The sequence below is a fragment of the Ursus americanus genome, chromosome 8 (genome assembly GCF_024610735.1).
Source record: "Ursus americanus isolate L20-20 chromosome 8, mUrsAme1.1.p, whole genome shotgun sequence".
NCBI lineage: Eukaryota > Metazoa > Chordata > Mammalia > Carnivora > Ursidae > Ursus > Ursus americanus.
Genome location: NC_142134.1, coordinates 19,386,159 through 19,414,037, shown reverse-complemented (window position 1 = coordinate 19,414,037; position 27,879 = coordinate 19,386,159). Strand labels below are relative to the sequence as shown.

Below are 27,879 nucleotides of genomic sequence, written 5' to 3'. Positions count from 1 at the left end.
GGATTACAGATTATTTTATCCTTTATAAAGTTTATTTGCATTTGCTAAATTTTCTGCAATGAACTTTTATTACATTTTGTACTAAAAGTAGAATTTTATTTGTATGTTCTGTCTTACATATTTTTTAAAGATGATGTGTGGATCCCAAGAGCTGTGAGGTTAGAAAAATTTTATAAGGTAATTGTTGGAGGAAATAACTAGAAAATAAATTTTCTGTTACGAAAAGTTTTCTCCACTTTTCTGCCCTTCTGGGAAAAAAAGAGACAATGAAAAGGCAAAAAAGGGTTTCTTCTTTGATGGCATAAGCCACTGGTAATACATCTAACTTTTAAGAGCATAAATATTAAATAAAAACATTTTATAGGAATTATTGCTGCTCTCTCTACTGGATGAAGCCTTGGAACTGGAGCCACATGCATGACTGAAGGGCTCTTTATTCCAAGAAAATATTAGAAGATGAATCTCTATGTGGTCTAGAAAGACAGCCAGGAATTGATAATATCTCAGTATTATTGAAAATTTATACTTGTACCAAAATGTCTTTTATAAAATTTAATCTTGCTTTGACTTCTATATAATTATTTAATTTTTACTTTAAATTTAGCTAAGATTTATTAAATTTTACATTAAAATTTAGCTAAGATTTCTCTCAGCTTTGGTAGTAAAGTAGTATTTTGCTAGAGAAAGAACAATTTAGTGCAAACATCTGCTATTCTTTTTTGATGGTTAATTGAGGCCACAGGGAGTCAGAATAGTTAGAATTCAAACCCAGAATCCAGATACCATCATCTATGTGATAGTTATTGAAAAGATCAGAGATAATGAGTGAAAAGACACAAAGTAAGTATATAATAGGCAGCTAACAAACAGCAGCTATTATTGGCTACTGAAGTGTATTGAAGCTATATGAAGAGGCCTTCACTGCCATCAACAATGAAGCTAAGATAACATTTACAAAGAGCAGTTCCAGAATCCATTGACACCTGTTAATTAATATGTCTGACATGCTAGTCAGTGAAGTATTGAGATTCTAGACATTTGAGAAACTGTCTCCTCATCTTGCCAGGGGAATTTCACATAGAAATGAAATGGTCAATGTGGGGAAAGAAAAAGGACTGTTAATGCTGTTGATACACTTTTATGCACCCAGAGGGGGGTGGTGAGAGGGAGGAAGAGAGAGAGAGAGTCAAACTGGCAAAGGCTTACAAAGTTCTCATAGGAAAAGTACCTCTTACAGAGGCAAACAAATAACATTTTGACTTGGAAATTTTTAAAAAGTCAAAACGAGCTATTGAGTTATATCCAACACTGGTTTCTCCCTTGCCCGAATTTTTAACCACTAAAATAGGGAAATGCTGGTGTCGATGCTGCAAACTCAATATTGAATCATCTCTTTCTTGTATTCCAGAGTACAAGTCAGCTCTCTGGTTATGGCAATCAGTCGCTTTAGAAAGGCCAAATGTTTAAGAAGAGTAAAGGGTGTTCTACCTCTTCCACTAGCTTTTAACAAAAGAAATCTAATTAAACATAGTTCACACTTCTTTTGCTAATTTCATCAGATCCTTGGAACTTAAAGATTCAGAATTTTAACTTCTGATAAGTAGAGCTGGATGCAGGGATCACTATTCAAAGAAAAATTTCATCCTCAAAACTTTTACAGCGCCAGGATAAGATGCAAAGATTTGATGTGAGGGCAGAATGGGAGAGAAGACTCCAGGGCTCAGGCTGTTAACCAAAGATAGACTGCCCCTCAGAAATGGAAGACAAGATTCAAGGAGAGGGAATATTTACATACACAGGGAACATATGGGAAAACTAAATCAGAGCAAGATGGTGACATGAGGACAAAAAAATCCTCATTCCCCCCGCCCCTGGAAAAGAAGAAAAAGTCTGCCTGAGCAGTTGGCTAAATGGCTTTTATTCTCTAATAAAACTGTGCAAAAGGAGGAACATCATAGCTTGGACAACACGGTGTGACTAATGAGGGAGTATATCCCCATGCAGAGAAGGGCACAAAGGAAGGAACAAAGCCCCCTGGCAGGTAAAGATACAATGACCGTGGGAACAGAAAGAGGCAAATAGACAAGAGGGAGTGAACCCAAACTGATTCATGGCACAGGGACTGAGTAAGAAGAGAGATGGAAAGGGGAGCAGAAAATGTCTGTCTGTGGAGAGAGAGGCCCAGTCAGGCAGAGAGCAGATGCATGGTGGGGCTCCCTCTCTCACATTCCCAAACCTAAATAGAGAGATCTCTAGAAAGAGGGAGCAAGCGTCCTCCAGAATCTGGTTCTCCTGTTGACTGTCCCATCCCCAGTACCCAGAACAATTCCTGGTATGTAGTGAGTGCTCAAAATACAGTCACTGGATGAAAAGTGACATATGCAGAAAAGGGAAGGAAGCGGAATCCGCTGAGAAATGCCACATGCGCCTGGCTTGCATTATTAAGGCGTGAGTTGGCAGGCAGTATATCAAAGAGCTGGGCTCTGCATGTAGCCTAAACAAGTGATGCCTACCCTGGGGCCAGTTTGGTTTTGCTGTTGCAGGACCATCAAGGACCCAAGTGAATCAGGCAAAGGTTAAACCAAGGGTAATTGATGAGCAAGGAAGTAGCAGAGGGTGGTTGTTCTTAAAAGGCACTGTCGCCTCGTCTGTCCCCAGATCTCACCCACAAGTCTAGATGTTTGAATATCTCATCAACCAGGGTCTCTCATTTGGGGATTATTTCCGTAGAGTTTTCCACAAAATACAACTAACCAACCAAGGCCTTGAATGTACTTAGCCACTCAAAGTTACTATTATCTAGACAAGAATTGTTCTATTAACTTAGCAACAAATAGGGTAGGTCTCCAAGGAAAATGGACTCAGAATAGAGAGGACTTCCTGGAAGCCCCACATGGAACCCTAATCAAACAGTGATGGATTTGTTCAGCAGAGGTGGGGTCACGTTAGTTGTAAATTCCCAGATGATTCATCCCACTCCCTAGGGGATCCCCTACATGGAAGATGAGGGGGCGAGATGGAGAAATGAGGATGAGTCAATTGTAGACCTGTCTGACTGCTCGCCCTGGCTATTTGATGTCACCAACACAGAGATACATGTGGGGTTTAGACATAGGATTGACATAAAGTCATAAAAAAGAGGGTATTGCTGAGACATATGATGTTCAACATTGAAGAAAAAAATAGACTAATGATAACAGACCAGGAGAAAAACAGAAGTGAAGTAGGCCTCAAATAGATTCTAGCCATTCAAGTGTCAATCTTATTGGAATGGCAAAATTTATACATTTTCATACCTTCCCAGGGCACTAAAACAGAAGTGTTTCACTCTTCTAGATCATCCCATCCATTTTCTTTCAGCTTATCTCATCACCATGGCAATGAGGCAAGGACCTTGTCTTCATATGTTTGGACTAGACTAGCGTCCTTGTTAATTACTTCAAAAATGCACATGGCAGTGTCTGCATGCTATTTCTAAGGAAATTTCTTGTCTAATAAGGGAATCAATGGGATAAGCCAAGCATTAGGAGGAACAACCTCTGGATTTTATCCTCACTCTGCCATCTCAGAAAAATGAGGTGAGATTTCAGTTTCTGCTCACAAAATGGTGGCAGAAAGGCTACTCACTTGCTTTATAATGAAAACATCAGACTGAGTAACTTGTGATGGCCAGTCATTTTGTTTACATAATTAACTATGAGAGAGACTGCTAATTGCTTACCCCATATCAATTCACACTTTCTTCCATAGGAACAAAACCGGGATTTTATGCAAGGGTGGAATGCATCAACCAAGAGACTACATTTTCCAGTTTCCCTTGAATGCAGACACAGTTAATGAGAAGTGTGTGGATAAGCCGTGTGTGTCTCCTGGGAAAGCTCTTTATAGGTGACTGACTCAAGTGAGCAGTGTTAGCCCCCACCCTCACCCCCAACTTCCTTTTGGTTGGAGCTCTAGTGATCACCTTGGACCTTAAAATGAAAGAATGAAAGTCATACGCTAAGGTTGATGGAGAAGAAGATAAAAGAATCCAGTGACCCTTGTGATGCTGTCATAACCTGGGCCTTCACAATACTTTTATATGTAAGGGAAAGAAACTTCTATTCTGCTTAAGCCAAACGCAACTCTTAACTGACAGACCCACTGCCAACCTTATGAGTGGTCCCCTTCTAGGCTCACCCAAACATTTGCAGGACTCAGACCAATAGCAGAGATGGAGGCCCCTACCCTGTGATCTGCCCATTTCTCTTTCCACCCCTAGGTCTGTCCTCTCTCTGTGCACAGCCACGCTCATGCTTCCAAGCTCATCGTCAGGCTAACAGTGCGTTTTGACCACTCTTCAGGAGGACAGAGCCCTGGAGAGGCTGGTGTAGGTTCTAGAAGTAGGCTCAGAGTCATCTGGGCAGGAATTCCAGGTTCCCAGGACCCCAAGGCATGGTCTACAAGTGAGAGAAGATTCCAGGTGGTATGTGCCTTTGCCCTGTGATCTCCTTACCCCATGGGGTAAAGCATAGCCCTTGTAGGATAGGACCTAGGGAAGGGCTCAGCCGCCAAAGTCTAAATATGATACTATTAGCTTCTCTCCCTCTTGCCTCCTACCACCTTCCTTTTTGTCATTCACAACTTGACAGTAGAGTAAAACTTGAAGTAGTCCAGTTAACTAACTTGTTATAACAGACTTGGTAAAATTATCTTTTAGAGGAAAAATCTAGAACTATAGCTTGAATTGTGTTGTTTTCCTGTTATCTTTAATGCCACTGTCTTCTCTCTTTTATTATACTGTATAGTGGAAATTTGATCAAGTCTGGATCTCTGGCAAGCCACACCCAGCATGGAGCCCAACATGGGGCCCGAACTCATGACCCAGAGATCAAGACCTGAGCTGAGATCAAGAGTCAGACACTTAACTGACTGAACCACCCAGGAACCCCTGGCAAGTTTTTCTTTGGTAAGTTGTCATGAGGAAGGCTAAGCCCAAGTTTATCAACCCGCTGCAATATTCATGCTGGATCAGCACTAACATTAGTGGATCAGCTGCAAACCTAGGGCACCGAAACTGGAACAGGGCCTGACGCCCTCAGAGAACCACACAGCAGCAGGTGGAGATTCCGGCTAGGAGAGGAGCTCTATAAGGTGTGCCACTGAAGTGACCAGGACTGGGTCCCTATTACTCTTAGAGTACCCCACTCAGCTGAGGGTGACAAGGACTGAGACCTCATGTGGCAGTGCTGCCAATGACAGGGTCCACCCCTACCTCAAATCACACCCCAAGGGCAAGGACTCAATCTTTAAGGAATCTGTGGTCTCCACATGGCCTGACTGGCAGGACCAGTAAAGCTGGTTTCATGAACATGAAAATACCCAAACTGTTGCACTATGTCTGTGTATTCTGGAAGCTCTCCCCTTTAGTGATTCCTGCAGTGATTTTAAGCCTTATTTTCGATTATGGATCTCTATGTTCTCTAGGCTGGGTAATTACCAAAGAACATGAGTACTCACCCACACTTCAGAGAACTGCTGTAACCCTTTCAAACAGCAAGGTATAATCAAAAGAACATGGAGCAAAGAATTTGAGATGTAGGTGGGCGCCACAGAGTAAATGTTTGTGTCCCCCCAAAATTCGTATGTTGAAACCTAATCCCCAATGCAATGGTATTAGGAGGTGGGGCCTTTGGGAGGTGATTAGGCTATGAAGGTGGAGGCCTCACAAATGGGATTAGTGCCCTTACAAAGGAGACCCCAGAGAGCTCCTTTCTCTTTTCTTCCCTGTTTAGGAACAGCAAGAAGATGGCTGTTTATGAACCAGGGAGAAAGCTCTCACCAGACACCAAATCTGTGGCACCTTGATCTTGGACTTCCCAGCCTCCAAAACTGTGAGAAATAAATGTTTGCTGTCTATGCTACCTAGTCTATGGTATTTTTGTGATAGTGCCCCGAAAGACCAAGACAGTGCTTCTATCTCCAACTTTCTATCTACATTTTGTTTATTCATTTTCCCATAGGAAAAATGGAAGACATGCTCTAAAGTTCAATGGCTCTACGTAGTTCTATGTAGTGACAGATATATTAAATACCCTTTCCCTCATCTTCATCTCCTTGTCATCTTTCAGGTCTTGGCTTAGAAGTCAGCTCCTTCCATAGGCCTTCCCTCACCGTCACCAGCCTGCATTGTGTCCCCATGGTGCCCTGTACTACACCATTATAGCACTACTCTCACTAGGGTATAATTGTTTATAAATTTATCTGTGGGTTCCCTGCTGGTCTGCAAATCGGGGGTGGGGGTGGTGGTACAGAAACCAATCTTTAAGGTTGTATCTTCAGCACCAATTCTTAGCAGGAGCTTAATAATATATAAGGAATGATGATGTGAGTGGATGGTTTATGATAGCTACAACCCCTTTTGGTCGCTGGGCTGGTGATGAACGATGTTCTCAGGTAACTATTCAGGGAACATGCTGAAATTGTCTTTGTTCTTCTGCCTGCATTTAGAAATAGTCTTCAGACATGTGTACCACCAGTATACACCTAATGAATCAGATTTTTTTTTTTTAAGGAAGAAGATGAAAAAAAAGTCTTCTACTTTTATGATGAGAGAAACCCATACTATTATACTCAGCTCAGTTCTCATTAATAAAATAGAAGATCTTTTGCCTTCTCATCTGAGCTCTTCAAATTAATCTAAGGCCTGATTGTCCCAAAGCATTACTAATTATATAGCAACATCATTTATCTCACAGAATTGGAAATGACATACATATTCAGTTGCAGAGAGATGGTTAAATAGAGTGTGACGCTAACTAGTGAACTCACACAGCCTTCAACAATGGTGCCTCCAAGATAATCTGAAGTTAAAAGACAAGACATAAAATTACATATGCAGTATGACTGTCATCATGCAAAATGTATCAAATATATGGATAAAACGTGGAAAGATATGTTACAGATTACAAATAATGGCTGTGTTTTTGTGTCAGGACTATGAATTAGTTTCACCCTACTTTTCTGAATTTTGCAGATTTTCTTTAATGACTTAATATTTTATGCTCATGGTGAAAAATCAAAATGAACAAATCATTTAATTGTTAATCGAAAACACCTTGTTATTTTCTGCTATAAAACTACTGGTGTGTCCACCTGAAAGAGCTGTGTTGAGACCCTCAAGGACCCTCGGGAGAAACCAACAGAAGCAGGGGATGGAAACATACTGAATCCTCTGGCCTGTGTTATAATAATAATAATCGCTGATCTAAGCTCTTAACTATGTGCCAAGCATTTCCCACACATTTTCCTTCATTATGTCCTCATAAGAACTGTAGGAGACAGTGATCAAGAGTGGTCAGATCTTTTTCTAGCACAAGGAGGAGTCACAGAGTTTGATCCTAGGCGGTCTGTCTCCACGTCCGCCATTTTGTCACTATGCGCTGCTGCCCACTCCAATGTAAGGAGAGAGGTCGAGGGGAACGCGAGCACAATTCTAAGCCATACTTTCTTTCATGAAAGAATCATTTGTGTCACACAAAGGTGCAACCTCCATTTCTATATTCAGGAGTTTCTATTCAGATAAGTCCTCAAATGACTCCTGCTTGTCAGTGGAGATGGTCTCTGGTAACCACTTTTTTACCATATTATCTCGAGGCTCTAACCAGAGTGCATTCCATAAATTATCTCTCTTTGCACATAAATCCATTACTTTGGAGCAAAAAGCCCATTTATAAATGTTCTCGTAGTGGCCCACTTTGCAGATCCAGACCAACATGGATACGGTCTATGCCAGGTTCCTGGTGAAAAGGTGAAAAACAGCCAGTTTCTATTTGCCAGCACAATTACAGGCAATTTTCTCCATGTGCCTACTGAAAGCAGATCTACCCTGCAAATGCTGACTGACTGACTATGCTCAGTTGACACCGTTAGTGAGCACAAGCGTTTTGGGGCTCTCTGTTAACATTTACATGGTCACATTTTCTCTGCACAGAAACCTACTGGTGTAACCTTTCAGGAGGCAGGGGAAGGGAGCTGTCACTGCAAGAGAATTCCAGAACAGAGCAGGATACCTGGAAAGAGTCCAAAGCTGTCAGAGTCAAGTTTCGCTAAAATAAAGCAAGTCCTCCCTGCCCTCCCCGCCACCACAGGGAAACATGGGTGGGGGATGGCGAACTACAGAAACAGATACCATGAATTCAGTCATGTGGATTAGTCTGAGGGAAATGACAATAGGCTTAAAGGAAAGCCATTTCAATTTAAAATTACAATTCAACACAAATGTGTAAACAGGGAGGACTTAATGAGCAAAAGGAAATGAATAAACAGAGGTAAATCCTAACACGAAGGGTAAGTGTTATGAGGAGAACTACTTGGGGGTATTATTGCACCCCATTGCGCTCAGTCTCTCGATCCTGTCCTGCAAGGGACAACTCTGCGGTGTCTCTTCACTTACTTTCTCTGGAATCGAACCACAGGATCAGCCAGCAGGTCAGTGAAGTCAAGCTTGCTCCCCTTCTCGATGACATCTCTATGTTTGCGAACAAACAGCCACCCGATATGGGAGAAGAAGAAACCCCGGCGGGCATTGTGAGGGTCAGCATCGGTCTCTGAGTACTTGTGGTGGACTCGGTGGTCCCTGGCCCACTCAAAGATGTCATTCTGCAGAGAGAACACAGATCCCGAGTGAAGAGACAAAGCACCCTTCTTGAAAGCTTCTCAGGCTCCCCCTGGACCACACCCCTCACCATCCTCACCACTGACTTCTGCTTTGCTCCCACAATCAACCCACAATGTCTTCATCTCAAGTTCGATCCCTGGGCTTGGTCTGGGGTGGTTTCCATGAAAACAAGAGGAAATCCTTCCTTAGAAGGAATCTTAGCTTGTGTTTGGGATGTGCCCGCTGCGGGAGGTTCAGGCGTATTGAATGAACGAGAGGGGGAACCTGAAAGTTCTGGTGGAGGCTACGGAAGTCTCCTGGGAGATCATTCATGTCAAGAAAAGAAGGATCCAGTCTCAAGATGAAGTCTTGGTTGTCAGAGGAGAGGGGCAACCTTGAGTATGAAAGAAGAATATGAAAGAAGAGTATGGTGCTTGGCCTGAATCTCTCTGGCCTCTCTCTCATTCTTCAATGGCCTTCATGTCCCACTTACAGAGAGCAGGAAGCCAGTTAAGTAAAAACCCAAAGAGTTACTTCACCAAATCTCTGCAAAATATCAAGACACAAATAACACTGTTTGAGGACTGCTCTAACAGTGTGTCACAGGGAGGGAGGGGAGGTCACTTTGGCTCCCTGAGGAATCCAATGTACTTGGCCTGGCCCTAGAAGCAGAAATGCCTCACAGACAGGCGGTGCTTACTGGAATCCCAAGAGAGACTCTGGTGCCCGAGGAAGGAGAAGCATTGTCTAGCAGATTCTGCCAAACCCACAAACGTAGTGGGGCTCAGGTACACAGGGAGGATGCATCCTATTGACCCTTTCATGTTGGGAGACAAAGGGAGGGTGTCAAGGAACTGGAGGTCCTGGATGAGCTATATCAAGGACAAGAACCTATGGCATTTAGGCCGATAGTATTACTGAAACCTTATCTACAGTCATGGGCCAGTGAGATCTCTAGACTTTCAGTTTAGACTCAGTTTTGTTTTTCTCTGATAATGCTTTCAAAACCTTGAACAGGCAAACTACACTGGGAAGTAGTGCTTTTGATAGGAGAAGTCGTCTGAAAATAGAAATAAATTTATATAGTGCATAAGCCCCTTTTTAAAAAAAGGTCATAATGTTTTATACTATACTCTTTAGGCCTTGGTCATGTTTTCACTAGCAATCTGCCAGTTCCCAGATATTGGCTTCATCCTGCTGATGAGAAGAGAGGGAATAGTTTTATTCTCAAGATTCTAACCATTTCTTTAATCAAAAGGGAGTTCATTGAGTCTTTGGTTTCTCGGGCTCATCCAATGCACCCGGAAGCCTTGTTTCTCCAAGAGCGCCTCTGAAAACTTCTCAATTTGCTTCACCCTTGATATAATAGGACAGAGAGAGGGGAGGTAGACAAACCTTCAGAGTTATGTGCTCATCTTTGAATAAAAAAAGAGAAAAGAGGTTCTTAGGAGTCTGTGCAAGGCAAAAATTATAGCCTGGCTTACTGAGATGAGAAAGAGGTCTTTAGATTTTACCAGAGTATTTAAACACAGTGGTTGGAAAGAGCGAAAGTATTTATTACTTATAATCACAGAATCTGGAGTTAGAAAGGAATTTCAAACATCAGTCAAGACCACTGCAGCCCAAGGAATAATTTATTCCTTCTGCATTTGCGTGCTGCCATGTCCGCATGAGCACAGGAAGAAAGGGGGCTACTCTGTTCCCAGTTCACAGATGGCAAAACTAAGGCTTAGCAGACTTTTATTCGAGTTCGTCGGGCGGGTCACAGCAGTAATGGAAAACAGACGGCCCTCCTCCAGTTCTTAGTTCACTCGCTTTTCAACAACATATTGCCCTCCGTCTCCAAATTTAAAGTCCGAGGGTCTTTACAGAGAACTCTCATTTTCCTTGTTGAAAGGTTATATTGGTTCTTTATCACAAGCAGTTTTATAAAAACTCTAAGCAGAGCAGCATTGTTCTCACGTAATTCAGCACACGACAACCACAACAAAAGCATGATGATGGAGACAGGTCGGGACAGAGATGTTTGTTTGCTTTAATCCCTCTTACCTGGATACCTTCCCAAGAGAAGCCGCTCGGACTGCAACAGTGGGTTGAAGTGAGAGTTTGGGCCACTTTCCAAATAATCGAGCATGTAATCGAGCCCCAGATACTTTAAGATAAATTTTTAAAAATCTTCCGTTATTGTTCTGTTTTTGTTTTTAACACTAAAGCTGAGTCCAATGAAAAAGTGACACAAAGAATGAGATATAAGCCAAGAAAAGGGCAGAAGAGAGCGAGATTCACACGCTCACCCAAGGGCCTTTTCCTTCCTACTTATCTGCATTTTGCGTCTATCCTGGAGTGATTGAGAGCGGGAGCCAACCGGCGAAAGGCATTTGTCTTTGATGAAAAGCTGTGTGTACCTAGGGTGTGTCTGGTACAGTCAATGCGTGTGCAAGGACGAGTGGAGGGCTGATGAAGAGGGCGAGGTGGCTTAGCAAACCTCAGGAGGTGGGGAGTGAGAGGAAACAGCCCCAGTGATCTCCAGCTAATCTCTTTCCCCCCCAGTGTTTACAAAGTGCTGACTCCTGCTGTCTGGAACTGTGTGCACCACTCCATCATCCTCGCTTCATGGGAAAGTAAAACAAAATTGAGGCACAGAGAGATGGCAAACTTCCATCAATGAACGGACTCTCATGAATGTGTATTCTGTCTGTTCTGTGCCCTGTGTGCACGGTTTGGAAGGGGCATGATATTAAACTCAGCAGCAATTTCTGAAACCTAAATACTTACACGCTCTCACAAATCAGTTGACAAATGATTCCATTTGCAACTCAGAGTTTATACCTAACAGTTCTGGGAGATCACAATCATAACACACAACCCCATTACCTTCAAAAGTGGACACTCATTTTTATTGAGTTTATTGATCATTCCTGGAAAAGAATTTTTTTCAAGATTTTATTTATTTATTTAAGATAGCGAGAGAGAGAACAGGGGAGCAGAGGGAGAGGGAGAAGCAGACTCCCTGTGAAGTAGGGAATCCGATGTGGGGCTCAATCCTGGGAGCCCGGGATTATGACTTGAACCAAAGGCAGATGCTTAACCGACTGAGCCCCCCAGGTGCTCCCCTGGCAAAGAACTGAAGTGATGAAAAGTACTACATTATTTCTAAGAGCCCTGAGTATAACTGAGGCACAGGCGGCTTGGGGGTGCGTCACAGGAGAGGAACAGGCAGAGGAAGAGACCAAATCAGGAGTATATAGCTCACGTGGTAGGTTTTATTACCTGAGGAGCCAGACTGTGCCCTACTCTGTGCTGTCCAAGAGCAATATAACGCAAGCGCATATGTAATGAAAACTTTCCTGGTAGCCACATTAAAAAAAAGTGAGAAGAAATAAGTAAAATTAATTTTAATCATATATTTTACTTAGTATACCCAAAATATCATTTCAATATATTATTAGCATAAAATTATTCATGAGATTTTTTTTTTAGAGATTTTATTTATTTATTCGACAGAGATAGAGACAGCCAGCGAGAGAGGGAACACAAGCAGGGGGAGTTGGGAGAGGAAGAAGCAGGCTCATAGCGGAGGAGCCTGATGTGGGGCTTGATCCCAGAGCACCGGGATCATGCCCTGAGCCGAAGGCAGACGCTTAACGACTGAGCCACCCAGGTGCCCCAATTCATGAGATATTTTATGTTATTTTTGGTACCAATTCTTTGAAAGTGTGTGTGTCTTTGACACTTCTAGCAGACATCAATTCAGACTAGCCACATTTCAAGTGCTCAGTAGCCACGTGTGATTAGTGGCTACCATATTGAACAGTGCAGGTCCAGCTCATGGCTTGTCCACTTTTCTATATTGTGTTATTAAAAGTTTAAAAAACTTCAGTGTTAAAAAAATAAGGAAAAATTTTTTTAAAATTCAGCTTTGCTTACTGGTGAGAGTGTGAAATTGTCACAAACCATGTGAAGGGCAATGGCTTGGTTGCAAATATCAAAAGCATTAAAATTGTGCCTATCTTTCAATGTAGTGATCCCTTTTCTAGAATTTATCTTAAGGAAATCATCATGGTTGTGTGCGAAGATATAACCACAAAGATGCTCACTGAAGTGAAAACTGGAAAAACCCTGAATTTCCACATAACAGGATTTCATGGAGTATTTTGTGATATATTAATTGAATACTATTCGTGTGTGTGTGTGTGTGTGTGTGTGTGTGTGTGTGTGTGTGTGTGTGTGTGACAGAAAGTTGCTGGAGAGAAATAGTAAGAAAAAAGTCTTAGGGTTACCTCAGAGGAGTGAGACTGGGAGGTAGGAGATGAGGAGAACTACTTTTACATTTTACCTTATACTCGGAAGCTTTTCACAAAAGCATCTGTTGGTTTTGAATTAAAAACCAATTAACAAAAGGATATTGTAGTATAGACATGGAGAGATGAAAGGGAAAGCAGTTCAGTGAAAAGTGGTTTTCAAAAATAATTATAATTTTAATAAAAATGTGTGTGTACGCCTAGGAAAAATATAGGAAGTATGTAAGCCAACCTGTTTAGAGTGGGTCTTTCCAGGAAGTAGGATGGTGAGTGATTTTTAAAATTTTTTCATTTTCTAAATTTTTATAATAAACAAGTTCGTCTTTTGTCGTATGGGGCAAACAGATTTTTTAAAACATTTCTATCCTCCTGAATCAAAACCACGCAGCTTCTGCCATCCACCCCATGTCCCGCGTGGCAGCAGAAACTCCACGGAAGTGTGCGATTTGCCTAGTACTCCAGTCAGTTCCACATCTTTCCATCGCTCTTCTTCATTCTTATTAGCACCCGTCAACCAATCACACCGCGATCAGTGCGACAGTGCCCTTGCCGAAAGGCACCCTGTGTCTTGTACGTTTAATACTTCACTCTGCATCATAGATCACATCCCCAAACAGGGTCCCTGCTGAGACTGTGGAAATTGAAATTGATCGTGCGGTGATTTTTCTCCATAAGCACAGCCTTTGAGTATTATCTGGGACTTGAGCGAAGGTAATCAATCGCAGAAGCTCCACTGAAACGGATCATGAGGCAACACTTCATCAGAACTGCTTCTCCCCAACTTCCTTTTATGTTCCAAATAAATTCCTGAACCCCGTCCTCTAAGGTGGCAATAGGGGAACCTGTCTTTTGAGGCCCACATCATTTCCACTGCTTAGCAAGATAAACGCTAAATGTAAACAGCATTTAGCTTGTCCTACTCAACAGATCTGAGGCCAGAGCCATTGCTGGGCTTTCCCCAGCCTGGCTGCATGCACTTCTGTGCACCTCTGACCAGACACCACTGTGGTCGTACTGTCCCCTAGTTCAGCTGCTTAACGTTCCCAAAGGGGCAATCTATCCGGTGGCCTCAAAACATAGCCAAAGGGGATTCCACTGGTGTTCATAATACATCTTTGTTTCCAGTCAGGAGTGAAAAACAAACTGGGACCACATGTCAGCTCCAACAGGCAGGTTTTAGAGTAGAATGTGTGTGTGTGTGTGTGTGTGTGTGTGTGTGTGTGTGTGTGTGTGTGTGTGAATGAATGGCATCTTGTCTGGAAAAAGAGTCATTCTATCAATGGGGTCAAAGAAGAGAAGACACTGCTGCCTCTACTCTTTAGGGACCATAAAGCTCATTTGAAACAGACTTTATCTCAGTCTCTGGGGTCTGAATTTAATCTCCTCCAGTGCAGATGCCAACATTGTACTTTTTAAACAGTGAAGAACATTCAGTGCTTTCCCCATTGTTGATACTGGGTCAGCACTGATATCCCTCCAGATAACACTGACAATCTGCTAGAAAAGCCAAGAAAGTCCCAAGAAGGGCCTGGCAGAAGTCTATAGCACCTGGTAAATTGTAGCTTCCAGAAGACAAGTTCCCACTTGCTGCCTAGCCTTCCTGTGGCCCTCAGCCTGGGGAGGTGGTATAAGCTGGGCGATCGTTAAAAGCCAACTTTAGTGATTTAAAAAGTACTGACAAAACTTAAAGATTGCAAAGAAGGAAAGGGGCGTTCTATATTTTCTTTTATAACTGCATTGTTTAGATCTCTTACAACGAGGGACACATTTTAAAAATGGCTTTGGTAGTCTTCTTGGTAGACAAGTTGGCCTCCTGTGAATCTTTTCAATTTGGCTTTTGGAGGTATTTTCAGTCGGTGATGTCTAGTCTCCTGAGCTGTATCTCCTTCACCCAGTGAGCCAAGATTTCAGGGAAGAAAAGGCCTAGAAAAGCATGACAGCCCAGCAGCGAAGGGCACACCTTGTTCCCAGATCTTTCTTTTTAAATATCACTCCCCTTGAAAAGGAGTCAAGACTGATGAAATGGCAGATGTCGAGACCAGGGCAGGAAAAGAACAAAAGGAATGTGGGATATTTTGTTGTACCAGAAAGTAAAGAATTGCTCAAAGAATGATGGGGATGTGTCAGAAAGGACGTGGGAGCCCATCTGTAGTGCCTCTCACTGAACAAACTGGGGTAATTCGATAATAATTTGGGGCATTAAGATGAGTAACAGTAATGGATTAAAAATGATGTAATAAATAAGAGTCATTGAGTCCATAATAAATAAATAAATAAATAAATAAATAGAAGAAATGATGGAGTGAGAAAATAACTGTTTTGCAGGTGTCATGGCAATAATTGATTCCAGCAAGAGTCGCCTGTGTATGCTGAAACTATTGGGTAAAAGGTTGATGAAGGAAAAATATTTACATAGGCTCATAAGACCTCAGTATAAATTAGTTATTAATTACAAAAGGAAAAGTGGTCATCTTACAGGAGAAACTGGGTAAACACCACCTTAACTAAGTGATCAAAGTTCATACCACCCATAATGGTATAATGACAAAGTGATATCATGTGCCTCTTAGTTGATGTTCAGGACACAAGATCATTAATGTAGCATTCGCAACAAAAATGCACAGAATATAGGTGGGAGAAAACATGAGCAAAGCAAAATGGGGAGCATTCCACAAAATAACTGGCCTGTGCATTTCAAAAATGTCAAAGTCATAAAACCAAGGGAAGACCGAGGAACTATTCCAGATGGAAGGAGACCAAAGGGGCATCACAACCCATTTTAAGGCAGGATCCTGTATTGGTTCTTGGGCTAGGATCCTGGATATAGCATTTAGTCAGCATTAAATCCCCTAACTTTGGTCCATGTTCTATGTTGTTACAACATGTCTTTGTTATTAGGAACTACATAGTGAAGTATTTAGGGATGAAAAGGCGTGATGTTTTTTAACTTACTCTCAAATGATTCAGAAAAACACACATATGGGAAGAGAAAGACTAATAAAGCAAATGAGGCCATATGTCAACAATTAGTGCATCTGGATGAAGGGAATATGGGATTCCTCATGGTATTTTTTTTTTAAGATTTTATTTATTTATTTGACAGAGATAGAGACAGCCAGCGAGAGAGGGAACACAAGCAGGGGGAGTGGGAGAGGAAGAAGCAGGCTCATAGCGGAGGAGCCTGATGTGGGGCTCGATCCCATAACGCCGGGATCACGCCCTGAGCTGAAGGCAGACGCTTAACGACTGAGCCACCCAGGCGCCCCTCCTCATGGTATTTTTGCAAGTGTTTTGTAAGTTCAAAATTATTTCAAAATAAAGAGTTAAAATTAAAAAGAAAAATGTCAAGGGCATCTTTTTTTAAAAATCTCAGATTTTCTCCTTCTACTCCATTTCTACCCCACCACTCTTGCTCAGGCTTTCGTCAGTCTACCTGACTTCTTTCCCCCGTGCAATACATTTGATACACTGCAACCCTCCTCCCCGTATTCATACTCCCCAAATACCTATCCTCTTACTTATTATCCAACAACCTCCCCATACTACTTTTCTCATCAAGTCTAAACATTTCCTCTTCTTGACAATCAAAGAGCTTCAACTGGTCTGACCATCCTTATCTTTCCCACTTTGTTTATTCTTTAATTTGACAATAATTTACTGACTGTTGGTATGCGCCAGGCGATAAGGAACAGGACAACCAAGGCTCTGTCCTCAAGGAATATATATTGTATAGAGAAGACAAACATAGAGTTAATAGAGTCAACATAAATAAAATCATTCCAGACTGAGATTAGTGCTATGAAGCAAATACACATGGGGGATAATAAGGGGACAGTGAGCAAAGACTTTCCAATCAGGTAATCCAGTGTCTGGAAAGAAGGGTGGGGGAGATGGCGCGGAGGAGGGAGGTGGGGAGAAGGGAGCTATGTGGAGCAGAGGGAAGGACTGGGTACAGTCCAGGAACTAGTAGACCAGTGTGTTGGGTATGTGGAGGTAGGCAAGAGTTAAGTCTGAGAAATACTGTGGTGTAATAAAGAATGTATCTGGGGACATGTGGGGGGCTCAGTCGGTTAAGCATCTGCCTTCAGCTAGGGTCTTGGTCCCAGGGTCCTGGGATTGAGTCCCACATCGGACTCCTTACTCAGTGGGGAGCCTGCTTCTCCCTCTGCCTGCCACTCCCCCTGTTTGTGCTCTCTCTCTGACAAATGGATAAATACAAATCTTTTTAAAAAAATAAAATAAAAAGGAATGTATCTGGTCTTTGTCCCTTGTGGTTCCTGGCAGAGAGCTTCAAAAACCCTTGGAATTTCCTGAGTGATGAAGAGTTTCTTTATTATGCTAGTGGTGTAACTGTGGTAGGCCCCCAGATAGCTTCAGGATTAGGCTGGTCACCAAAAAGAACCATCACGTGACTAGAGGGTTGGCACTTTGCGAGGGGATGGGACCTGGAGGCTGAGTTCGGTCCTGGGGCCAGGGATTCAATCAACCACGCCCATGTAATGAAACTCCAGTACGAACTCTGGACACAGGCTTGGAGGAACTTTTTGGCTGACCAAGGCGCTGATATGCAGGGCAGGTAGCACACCTTGCTTCCACCAGGAGAGGGTACAGCCGCTCTGCCTGAGGGATCCTCAAGCCTCGCCCTAGGTGTCTCTTCTGTTTGGTTGGTCCAGATATCCTTCATAATTAAAACTCTAATAGTAAGTACACTTCCTTGAGTTCTGAATTGTTCTAGTGAATTCTCGAACCTGAGGGAATTGTGGGAATTTGTAGCCAGTCGGTCAGAGGTAAGAGGGGCCTGGAGACCCTACTTGCAGCTGGTACCTGAAGTGGAGGCAGTCATGTGGAAGGCTGAGGCTCAACCTTGTGGGATGTGACGCCAGCTCAGGTGGTGAGTGTCACAACTCTAGTGAAGGGTGCTGGGGTGCAAGCAGAGCGTTTCCCTGATCACTCAGGGCCTTTGAGGCCATAATAACGGGGCTGGATTTCATTCCAAATGCAATGCTAAGCCACAGAAAGATTCTTTTTTTCTCGCTAGAGAGTGGTTTAATTTTCTTTTTTTTTTATTATAATGATTTTTTATTATATTATGTTAGTCACCAGAGAGTGGTTTAATTTTCAATAAGTTCTGTCAGGCTGCAGTAGGGTGAGGGGCGGGTGTTGAAGGAGGAAGACCAGTTGATGAGGCAAGAAATGGTGGCTTGGACCGCAGGGTAGCACAGATGAGAAGCGAGCAGATGCAAGACACTATCTAGCAAGTGGAACTTGAAGAGGTTGGCTAAGAGACTGGAGTGAGGGATGATTAGGGAAATGGAGAAATCCTGAATGATGCCCAGATTTCTGGCCTCATGAGGGGGAGATGGTAGAGTCACCACTTTGGTTTTGGGCACATTGATTCCGGGAGGCCTGAGAGACATCCAGTGAGAGATGCCATGCAGGTCGCTGGGTTTACAACATGCGACAGCAGTTTACAGTCAGTTTCCTTCCTTAATCAGAACTATTTTGGACGATGCAGGGACCCCAGACAATATGCCATGAGTATTCCTCTCTCTCCACCTTCGCTCATGTGTTTCCCCTACTTTCCCCCTTCTTCCTGGCCTTCACAAATCCTTCTCACCTTTCAAGGCCTGGTTCAAATCTCCCCTTCTGCATTAGGTTTCATCCTAGTACCACAGCCCATATTCATATTTCTGCAGCCTTAAGAGTCAGTATAAAGCTCTTGAGCAATTTAACCTCCCATTGTCTAGTAAGAGTTCCCCTTTATTATACAGACGTCTAGCCAGCCCTATCAGGTTGTAAACTCCTTATGACAAGGGCCATTTCTGATATATCTCTTATATTCCTCACAAGCACATAGAGGTTTACGCACCTTTAAATTAAAAAGGAATTAACTAGATATTTATACAAACAGCCATAGAAGAGTCAACAGAAAAAGACGAAGATAATCAAATGTGTCTGCCTTCTAAAAGAGTTTTTATTTTTATTTTTATTTATTTATTTTTTTTAAGATTTTATTTTATTTATTCGACAGGATAGAGACAACCAGCAAGAGAAGGAACACAAGCAGGGGGAGTGGGAGAGGAAGAAGCAGGCTCATAGCAGAAGAGCCTGATGTGGGGCTCGATCCCATAACGCCGGGATCACGCCCTGAGCTGAAGGCAGACGCTTAACCGCTGTGCCACCCAGGCGCCCCTCTAAAAGAGTTTTTAAAGGCAAGGCTAGAAATTTCCTCTAGCATATGAAACTATAAATTTCACTATTAATTAAAATTGTTGATTCAATGGCTCTTGTAGCATTGTATCTTTGGAGCTTTAATAAAGCATGTAACACAGCATCCCTGAAACACTCCTGTGACAAGAGCTCTGACTGGTGCTAGTAGGAACTATGACAGGATGATTGAAAGCCTGAACTTTGATAAACAAGGACCAGAGATGAAAAACAGCTCCATATCTAATGAAAGGAAGGGGGCAGGGACGGGAGCTAATGGAAGGCCCCAGTGGATCTGTGAGCTCTAGTTTTATTTAGCACCTTCGTTAATGACTGGGAGCAAGGCATACACATTATGTTAATAACGTTTTTTGGTTGTTACCAAATTAGGAGGTGCTGCAGACATCATTGAGGACAGAGAAATAACACAGATGGATCTAAAGAGGTTGGAAATATGAATAGAAATTATCACAATGAGATTTGATTTAGGAAAAATGCAAATGAAGGCAGCTGGGAGAGAAATCATCCAAAATGCAAAATAATCAGTGGGCTGGGAAACCTAGAAAGCAACAACGTGGAGTGTCTGGCAGGAGAGCAGTGAGAATGAAGAGTAAAGAGTGACAACTCAGTGCTCACTCAGCCCAAACTGAGCTAGGTCACGGGTCCAGGAAGAAATAGCTCGTCAAGGACTTGCACTGCGACTTGGACACCTCTACACAGTTTTGGAGACAATGTGGGGAAATAAACAAAAATCAGCTCAGACATTTGAGTCTTAGTTTCTTCAGTTATTAGACAAGGGATTAGACTCTGCTTCCGAGGGTCCCTGGCGCCAACCCTCTGGCGGGTTCTAAGAGAGGAAGCGAGTGCTGGCAGAGAAGGGGCGTGGCTACCGAGGGGCCCGGGCTGAGTGCCCCCTCCTGAGATCTTCCCTGTGAAAAGCAGGCAGAATGAGACACTTAGCTTGAAGACGTATTTCAGAAGAGATTCCGTTTTGACAGGCCTGAATGTGGAATTCATCATAAAGAAGTGTTGGGGCGCCTGGGTGGCTCAGTCGGTTAAGCGGCTGCCTTCGGCTCAAGTCATGACCTCAGGGTCCTGGGATGGAGCCCTCATCCGGCTCCCCGCTCAATGGGGAGCCTGCTTCCCCCTCTCCCTCTGCCCTTCATCCAACTTGTGCTCAGGATCGCACTCTCTCTCTCAAATGAATACATAAAATCTTCAAAAAAAAAAAGTGTTAAGTTCTTCCAATAGAGATGTGGAGCCAAATGACCATATAAAATCTGATAGCTCCACGTTTACAAAAATACCCTCTACTTTACCAAGTTCTTCTTTGAAGAAAAATTCTCTGTGTGCCTTTAAAATACTTGTTTGTAAAGACTGGATCACCTTGCAGTGCTTAGGAAGACCCCGTGGTAGAGGGCGAGGTCTGCATGAAGTCTCTGCTCTGTTGGGGTTCGGGTACCCCTAGAGGCAGACCGGGCCCCTGGATTGGCGCTCGTCCATAGGAGGATGCCCTTTGCTCAGGCCAGCTCAGGCGAGCACATTTTCATTCCCTCGAGGTGCGTTTCTGCGGGTGGTTCCACTCATCTCCCCAGCTGTCACTGACCTAGAGCCCCAACAAGGAAGGAAGGGAGGCGTCTTAGCAGAGGAGCCATTTTCACCTCCACCTTGCAAGGTCCATTTTGACTGCTAGGAAATCCTGCCAAGTGAGCACGAAAGCGCCGAGCCTCCTGTGGCCGCCTCAGGAGTTTCTGTCTCTCCCCTCCCCGTCAGGCCCTCGGAGGGTAGGAGCACCTGCCACTAGCGAGGAGTGACAGAGCAGCCGGTATACGCCACGAAGGCTCTGAGGACTCCGTAAATTACCGTCATCGTGAACACAGAAGTTGCCCAAAGACCACAGAGCTTTCGTCCTTCCCACGTGACTTCCAGACCTGCCCGTGAAGGAGCCGACTTGAGGCACGGTGTGCGAGCATCTTCCAAACGCACGCCCAGAAGCTTCTCAGGGCCTCGGGGAGAGGATGGCTCTCGCGACCGCCTGTTTACACTGGAAGGAATCCAACAACAGCTACCCAACTTGAAAGGAGGAAGGCGAACCTGTTTCTCAGGAGCAGAAGGAAGGCTGTACATCGGAAGCTTCGGCTGGCGGTGAGGAAAGGCGGCAAACACCGCGACGGGGTCTCTGCAGAGAGCCGCCTGGGGCTGAGGATGCTCCAGCCTGCACTAAGTGTTCCGAGCTTGCTTCTCCTATCCAATCGCCACCAGTTCCGCGGCCGAGGCCCTGAGCTGCCGGCAAGACGTGCAAGGCTCTCTCCTTGACACGCGCACCCACACACACCCGGCCTTGGGGGCTGGGCTGCGATCCTGAGTTGGGCGCATCTCCAGGGTCTCGGGACTGTGTCAGTGAGACATAGGAGGCCAGGTTGCTCCCCCGCCTGAAATTCCGCAGTGCTTTGCCAGGGCGTAGAGAACAATACCAAACTCCTGCTGCCCCTGACAGTGCCCTGCACCGAGTGGCTAATCTCTTCTATTGCCATCCCCCACACCCACGTGGACCACCGCACAGGCCACCTTTCTCTTCCTTGAACGCACCATACTTGTTCCCGTCTTTACTTCGGCTCCTCCTTCCATCTGGATTGCTCTTCCCCTACCAGTTCTCTCCCTCAGCTCTCAGCTCTCAGGTCAGCTCCTGGGGGAGGGCGTCTCTCACCAGCCTGTCTAAAGCAGCCACCTCTGTCCCCGCTGTCCCATGACTGGGTTAAATGCTTCATTCTTTTCTCTCTCTGCATAACTTTGTTTATTCATTTGCTTACTTGTTGATTTGCTTTTTCTGCCGCTGAAATACAGACTTTATGAGGACAGGGACCTGTCTGTCGTGTTTTTCAGTGCCTGCAACAGTGCTTAGCCCCTCTATTTGCTGAATGAAAGGGTAAATAGACACTTTGATCCTGGGAGAGGGATCGGAGCATCGCAGTAAGAGGGTGACCTCTGGAGTCAAGCTGCCTGTACCTAAATTCCCCTTCTGTCACTTCTGTCTGTACGTCCTTGGACAGGTTACAGAGCCTCTTTTCTTTCCACTGTCTCAACTATCAAATGAGGAAGATAACAGTCTCTACCTTTTAGGGGTAGTGTCAGAAGACTAAAAGCCCTATTTCCTCAGTTCCTTTTACCCAGTACATCATGTCCAGCTCTCAACAAAAAATTACAAAGTATGCTAAAAGGCAAAAAATACCACCTAAAAAAGAAAAAGCAAGCATCAGAACTCGATGCAGATATGGCAGAGATGTTGGAATTATCAGACTGAAATTCTAGCACAACTATGATTAATACACTAAGAGCCTTAAAAGAAAAAGTGGACGATAACAGATGGACAATATAAACAGAAATGGAAACTCTAAGAAAAGATGAAAGAAAAATGCTGGAAGTCAGAAAAGTGGTAGCAAATGAATAATGCCTTTGGTGGGCTTGCCAGTAGACTGGACGTGGCTAAGGAAAGAATCAGTGAGCCTGAAGATATATAAACAGCAACTTCCCAAACCGAAATGCAGAAGAAAAGACGGAATGGAGGGGCGCCTTGGTGGCTCAGTCGTTCAGCGTCTGCCTTCGGCTCAGGGCGTGATCCCGGCGTTATGGGATTGAGCCCCACATCAGGCTCTTCCGCTATGAGCCTGCTTCTTCCTCTCCCACTCCCCCTGCTTGTGTTCCCTCTCTCGCTGCCTCTCTCTCTGTCGAATAAATAAATAAAATCTTAAAAAAAAAAAGATGGAACAGAATATGTAGGAACCATAGGACAGTTATAACAGGTGTAACAAATGTGTAATTCAAATACCAGAAGGAGAAGAAATAAAGAGAGAGAGAGAGAAAAGAAGGAACAAACAGCAGCAGAAATATTTGAAGTAATGAGGGCTGAAAATTTTCCAAAATTAATGACAGACACCAAACCATAGATCCTGAAAGCTTAGAGAGAACCAAGTAGGATAAATAGCAAAAAAAATCTCTACTTAGGCATATCTTATTCAAACTGCAGAGAATCAAAGGCAAAGAGAAAATAATGAAAGAAGCCAAAGGGGGAAAAACACCTTCTCGATAGAGGAACAAGGAAAGAATCACACTAGATGTCTCTTAAGAAACACGAAAGTAAGAAGAAAGTGAAGTAAATTATTTAATATGTTGAAAGAAAACCCTTGAAACCTAGAATTCTATACCCAACAAAGTTATTTACCAAAAGTAAAAGAGAAATAAAGACTTTCTCAGACAGGGGCCCCTGGGTGGCTCAGTCGGTTAATCATCTGCGTTCAGCTTGGGTCATCATGATCCCAGTCATGATCCCAGAGGCCTGGGATCGAGCCCTGCATGGGGCTTTCTGTCCAGCGGGGAGCCTGCTTCTCTCTCTCCCTCTGCCCTTCCTCCCCTCTCACGCTCTCTCTCACTCAAATAAATAAATAAAATCTTTAAAAAAACACTTTCTCAGACAAACGGAAATTGAGGGAATTTGTCACCAGTAGAGCTGCCTTGCAAGAAATGATAGCACTTCTTTAGAGAGAAGGGAAATGGGAGTGGTTAGAGACCAGGTCTACATAAAGAAAGAGCATTAGAGAATGAATAAATGAAAGTAAAATAAAATCTTCAATTTTTAAAATACTTTTTAAAAAAAGACTTTATTTATTTTAGGGAGAGAGTGCAGGCACAGGCAGGCAGGGGGTGGGGGTGAGGGGCAGAGGCAGAGAATCTCAAGCAGACTTTGCATGGAGCAGGGAGCCCAAGGCAGGGCTCGATCTCACGACCCTGAGATCATGACCTGAGCCAAGACTAGAATTGGACACTTAACTGATTGAGCCACCCAGGCGCCCCCTTCAATTTTTCTTATTCTTAATCGATCTAACAGATAGCAGTTTGTTCAAAATCACAATAGCAATAATGTATTTCGTGATTATAGCTTAATGACAGCAATGAAATAGGGGACAGGAAGGAGGAATTGGGAATGCTCTGTTATAAGGTTGCTGCACTAACGGGTGCTATAATGTCATTTGAAAGTGGATTTGGATTAGTTCTAAATGTATACTGCAAACTCTAGGGCAACCACTACACAACTGTAAAAAGAAGTATAGTTGATATGCTAAAAGGGAAGAGAAAATAGAACTGTGTGAAATGTGCAGTTAAAACCAGGGAAGATGAAAAAAAGGTACAAAGGGCAATGAATAGCAAACAAACAGGGTAGGTGGTAATCCAACTATATCAGTAATCACTTTGAGTATGAATAGTTCAAATACACCAATTAAAAGACAGGATGTCACAGTGGATTAAAAAAACAAGAGCCAACTATAAGTTGTTCACAGATCACACAAGAACATCCATGGGTGAGTCGAAAGGATCCCCACGGCCTGAGAGTCAGGAGACAGGTTTCAGTCTGGTCTGTCCACTGAGTAGCCGTGTGACCTTTCACAGGTCACTGACATTCTCTGCGCCTCTCTTTACCCTTCTCTTTACCTTTTATTGCAAAATAAGAGGATTTAGACTAAATCCCTTCACCTCCCTTCAGTTCAAAATCCAAAGCCTCTGTACCAGGATCTGATGAGAAATGTGGGCAGGCAGACAGGAGGCTGCAGCATCTAACAGCTGCTTTGGCCTGAGTTCGTGAGAGACCCAGCTGCAGCCAGAAGGGGTATGAGTGTGAGAGCACAAATCCAAAGTCCAGCTACCTCTTGTGAGAACTGAACTCCTGGAGACCACTGGATGGCAGGAATAGCTCACCAAGGTCCATATTTGGCTAGGAGAAAATTATAAGGAGTTTGCAAGCCACACTTAGGTTGACTTGTTTCGTACTGATCAGGAAGGAGAATGCGCCAGAGAGGAACTCAGGGGGTCTCTGATGAATGTAAGGGACAGAGGATTATCATAGGTCCTTGTCTAGCATTCCTGGCCATCTTCATCTTTTCAGACTGAAAAGCCTCCACCTTTCCCACTATCACCCCTGTCCCATGTACACACACCCTCTGCAGAAGAAAGAGAAGAGGGAATTTCAAATGTTTAAGCCCCAATGTTAAGAAAAAGATTGTTCGTGAAGGTCTCATTTGCAGCTTCTAGCAAAATCCCTGCTCATCTCTAAATACAGACAACCATAGCATGACTTGTCCATTCTGGCCAAAGGCATGACCATTCTGACCAAGGAAAGCACAGGAGAACCCTTGAAATGATCTTTAAAAACCCATGAGGCCATCAAAGGGAAACTAAGTTAATGACTCTGCATTAAATCGGGGTTACAGGTCTGTACCCTAGATGGACAGATCACAGCACATTTTTACTTTCCCAGGTTGTTCTCTCCCCGGGGTTAAGTGGTGTAGATTGACTGTATTCTTTCCCACTGACACAGTTATGCACATGTGGAAGCTGGCCGGATGCTGATTTAACAGATACCTCCCACCTAGGTCTAAGTGACATTGTTATAAACCCCAGACCCACGCAGTACTGACATTTCCACTGGGAAACTGTAAGAATTCTAATATTCCACTAGATGGAAGGCTGGATGAAGGCAAGGATCATGATTGTGTTTGATAATCATTATACCCACTGTAGCTAGCTCAGTGCCTGGCATATAGTAGGTGCTCAATAAACATTTGTTAAATAAATGAAAAAAATATCCACCACAAATGTGGGCCTAAAAGAAGTAGGCATCGTTCAAATTTGATGATTTCTAAAAATACTTTCTGAAACTATTCATTCATTTCTCATTTCTTTAACAAGCTATCATTGAGTGCCTTCGACATGACAGGCCCTAAAACACAGAAGTGAATGTGACAGTATGCCAATTCTCATAAAGACAATGGGGAACAATTTTCACTGAGTACAACTATAAGCTGGGCACTTTTTATTCGTTATTTCATCCTTCTAACAACCCTGTGAGGGAAATATCATTTATTTCCCCTGCCTTTGCATATAAGGGAAGAGAGACTTGCACAAGGACCTGTATCTAGCCAATGGCAGAGCCAAGAATTTATTCTAGAACCTGGGTACTTCCCTCTGCAATGTACTTTCTCCCCAAAGGAAAGTTAAAATGACGATATGATGTTCTGTTATGTGATGTTAGGCTAAGGAAACTTAGGTTGTCGAAAATTGAGTTGTAAATAAATAGTTTCCTTGGGAAAAGAGAAATAAGAATTTTATGTTCTCAATTTCAGTTATTTATGTTGGAAAAAAAATTTTAATAATAGAGGTGCTTTGTAACCACATCATGAGAGTGTAATTGAAGGCTAGAAATAATAAATTGCTCAAACAAAACAAATGAAAATTACCAACGTAAGTCCTAAATAGCATCTAAGACCCAAGTCAGTGAGTTTCTAAATTATCATTATCATAACTGATTGTTATGATAAACAAAGCACAACACTGAACTAAGATGATTGAAGTCAAAATAAAGTGTGGTTCAGGTTCAGTTCCCATTGCCAATGGTGAAGAAAAGAACATAAAACCGAGAAGCTGCCAATTACTCCTTTATGCACAATAGCTTTTCCCCTAGGACCCTGGTACTAATTCCCAGCTGTGCTTGAATTATAACCAGTAGATATCCATAATATGAATTGTGTTCCCTGACTGATCTATTGTGTTATATCCTACATGCTTTATGAAGGCTTGAACTGTGGGAGAGAAATGGGGAAATGAATCCTTAGACATGAGAGTGACTTGGAGAAATGCTCAGGGTCAGATTGTCTTGTAGGGATGGGAGGCCCACTGTGGAGGTGGCCACATGGCTTGCACGTTTGAGGGGCACAGATAGGCTCCTGGGTTGCCTGTTTCCCTGGACTCTACAGCAGTTTGGGGAATCACCATCTCTTCCCGATGGGTGAAAATGCATGGGGCCTGGAATCATCTGCATTCATGTATTGGCAGAAGCTTTGAAAGCACATTGTTCCCTACCTGGATCAGATGAGGAAATGGGGAAACAGAAATCCATATCAACTCCAAATCCAGCAGCTCCGAAAGTGCCCAAGCTGGTGGGGAGAGTTCTACTACTAGAACTGTCCTAAAGGATATGGGCCAATCCTAGTGCAGTGATGACCCTCTGTTACATTTTTATAGTTCCCCGCAATTTAAACGATTTCGTAACAACTATGGGAGTGAGGTCATATTTGGATTTTCACAGATGAAGAAACTGGAGATGAGTAAGTGATTCACAGCCAGCAACCATCGGAGTAAGCCTCACATCCTGTCTGCCAGCACCATCTTCAATAGACCTCTACCACAAACTTAGGGTGAGCCCAGGGATATGGTTTCTAGGAGCAATGGCTTTAGAGTCAGACTGACTTGCATTTGCCTTTCCTGGATGCTCCATATGATTTTAGCCATATAATTTGTCAAGTTCTTTCACTTCATTAAACCTTAGGTCCTCATCTGGAAAAGGAGGACACACACAACACCTAGCTCATGGGGTTACTGTGAGGGTCAAATGCAATATGCAGAGAGCATGTTCAGCACAGAACTTGGCCCTGATTAGAGCCGGACAGATGTTGAGGGTTCTTGGGCATGGGCTGTGGGTGGAGGTATCTCTTTCCTCCTCTGTGGTTTAGTGTTCTTAGGGGTACAAAGCCCCTGGAGGACATTTCTACCATATCTAAAGCTACAAGGAGATACAAACTTGGGTCAGACAGGGAATGCTTGGCGACCTGAGCCCTGAGGCTGAAATGGGGGCAGAGGAATAAACGCTCCACAGGGAGTAGGCCTGTGCCTTCTCCCACAGTGCCG

The 27,879-nt window shown here is 43.5% G+C and overlaps 1 protein-coding gene across 1 annotated transcript in view; it reads right to left on the bottom strand.

The window, feature by feature from the left end:
• The window catches only part of SCD5 (stearoyl-CoA desaturase 5), a 140,296-nt gene that overhangs the window by 27,352 nt on the left and 85,065 nt on the right, over nt 1-27,879 (bottom strand). The window contains exon 3 of the mRNA XM_045790461.2: nt 8,435-8,640. Coding sequence (XP_045646417.1) covers nt 8,435-8,640 — 206 coding nt within the window. The remainder of the gene's footprint in view (nt 1-8,434; nt 8,641-27,879) is intronic.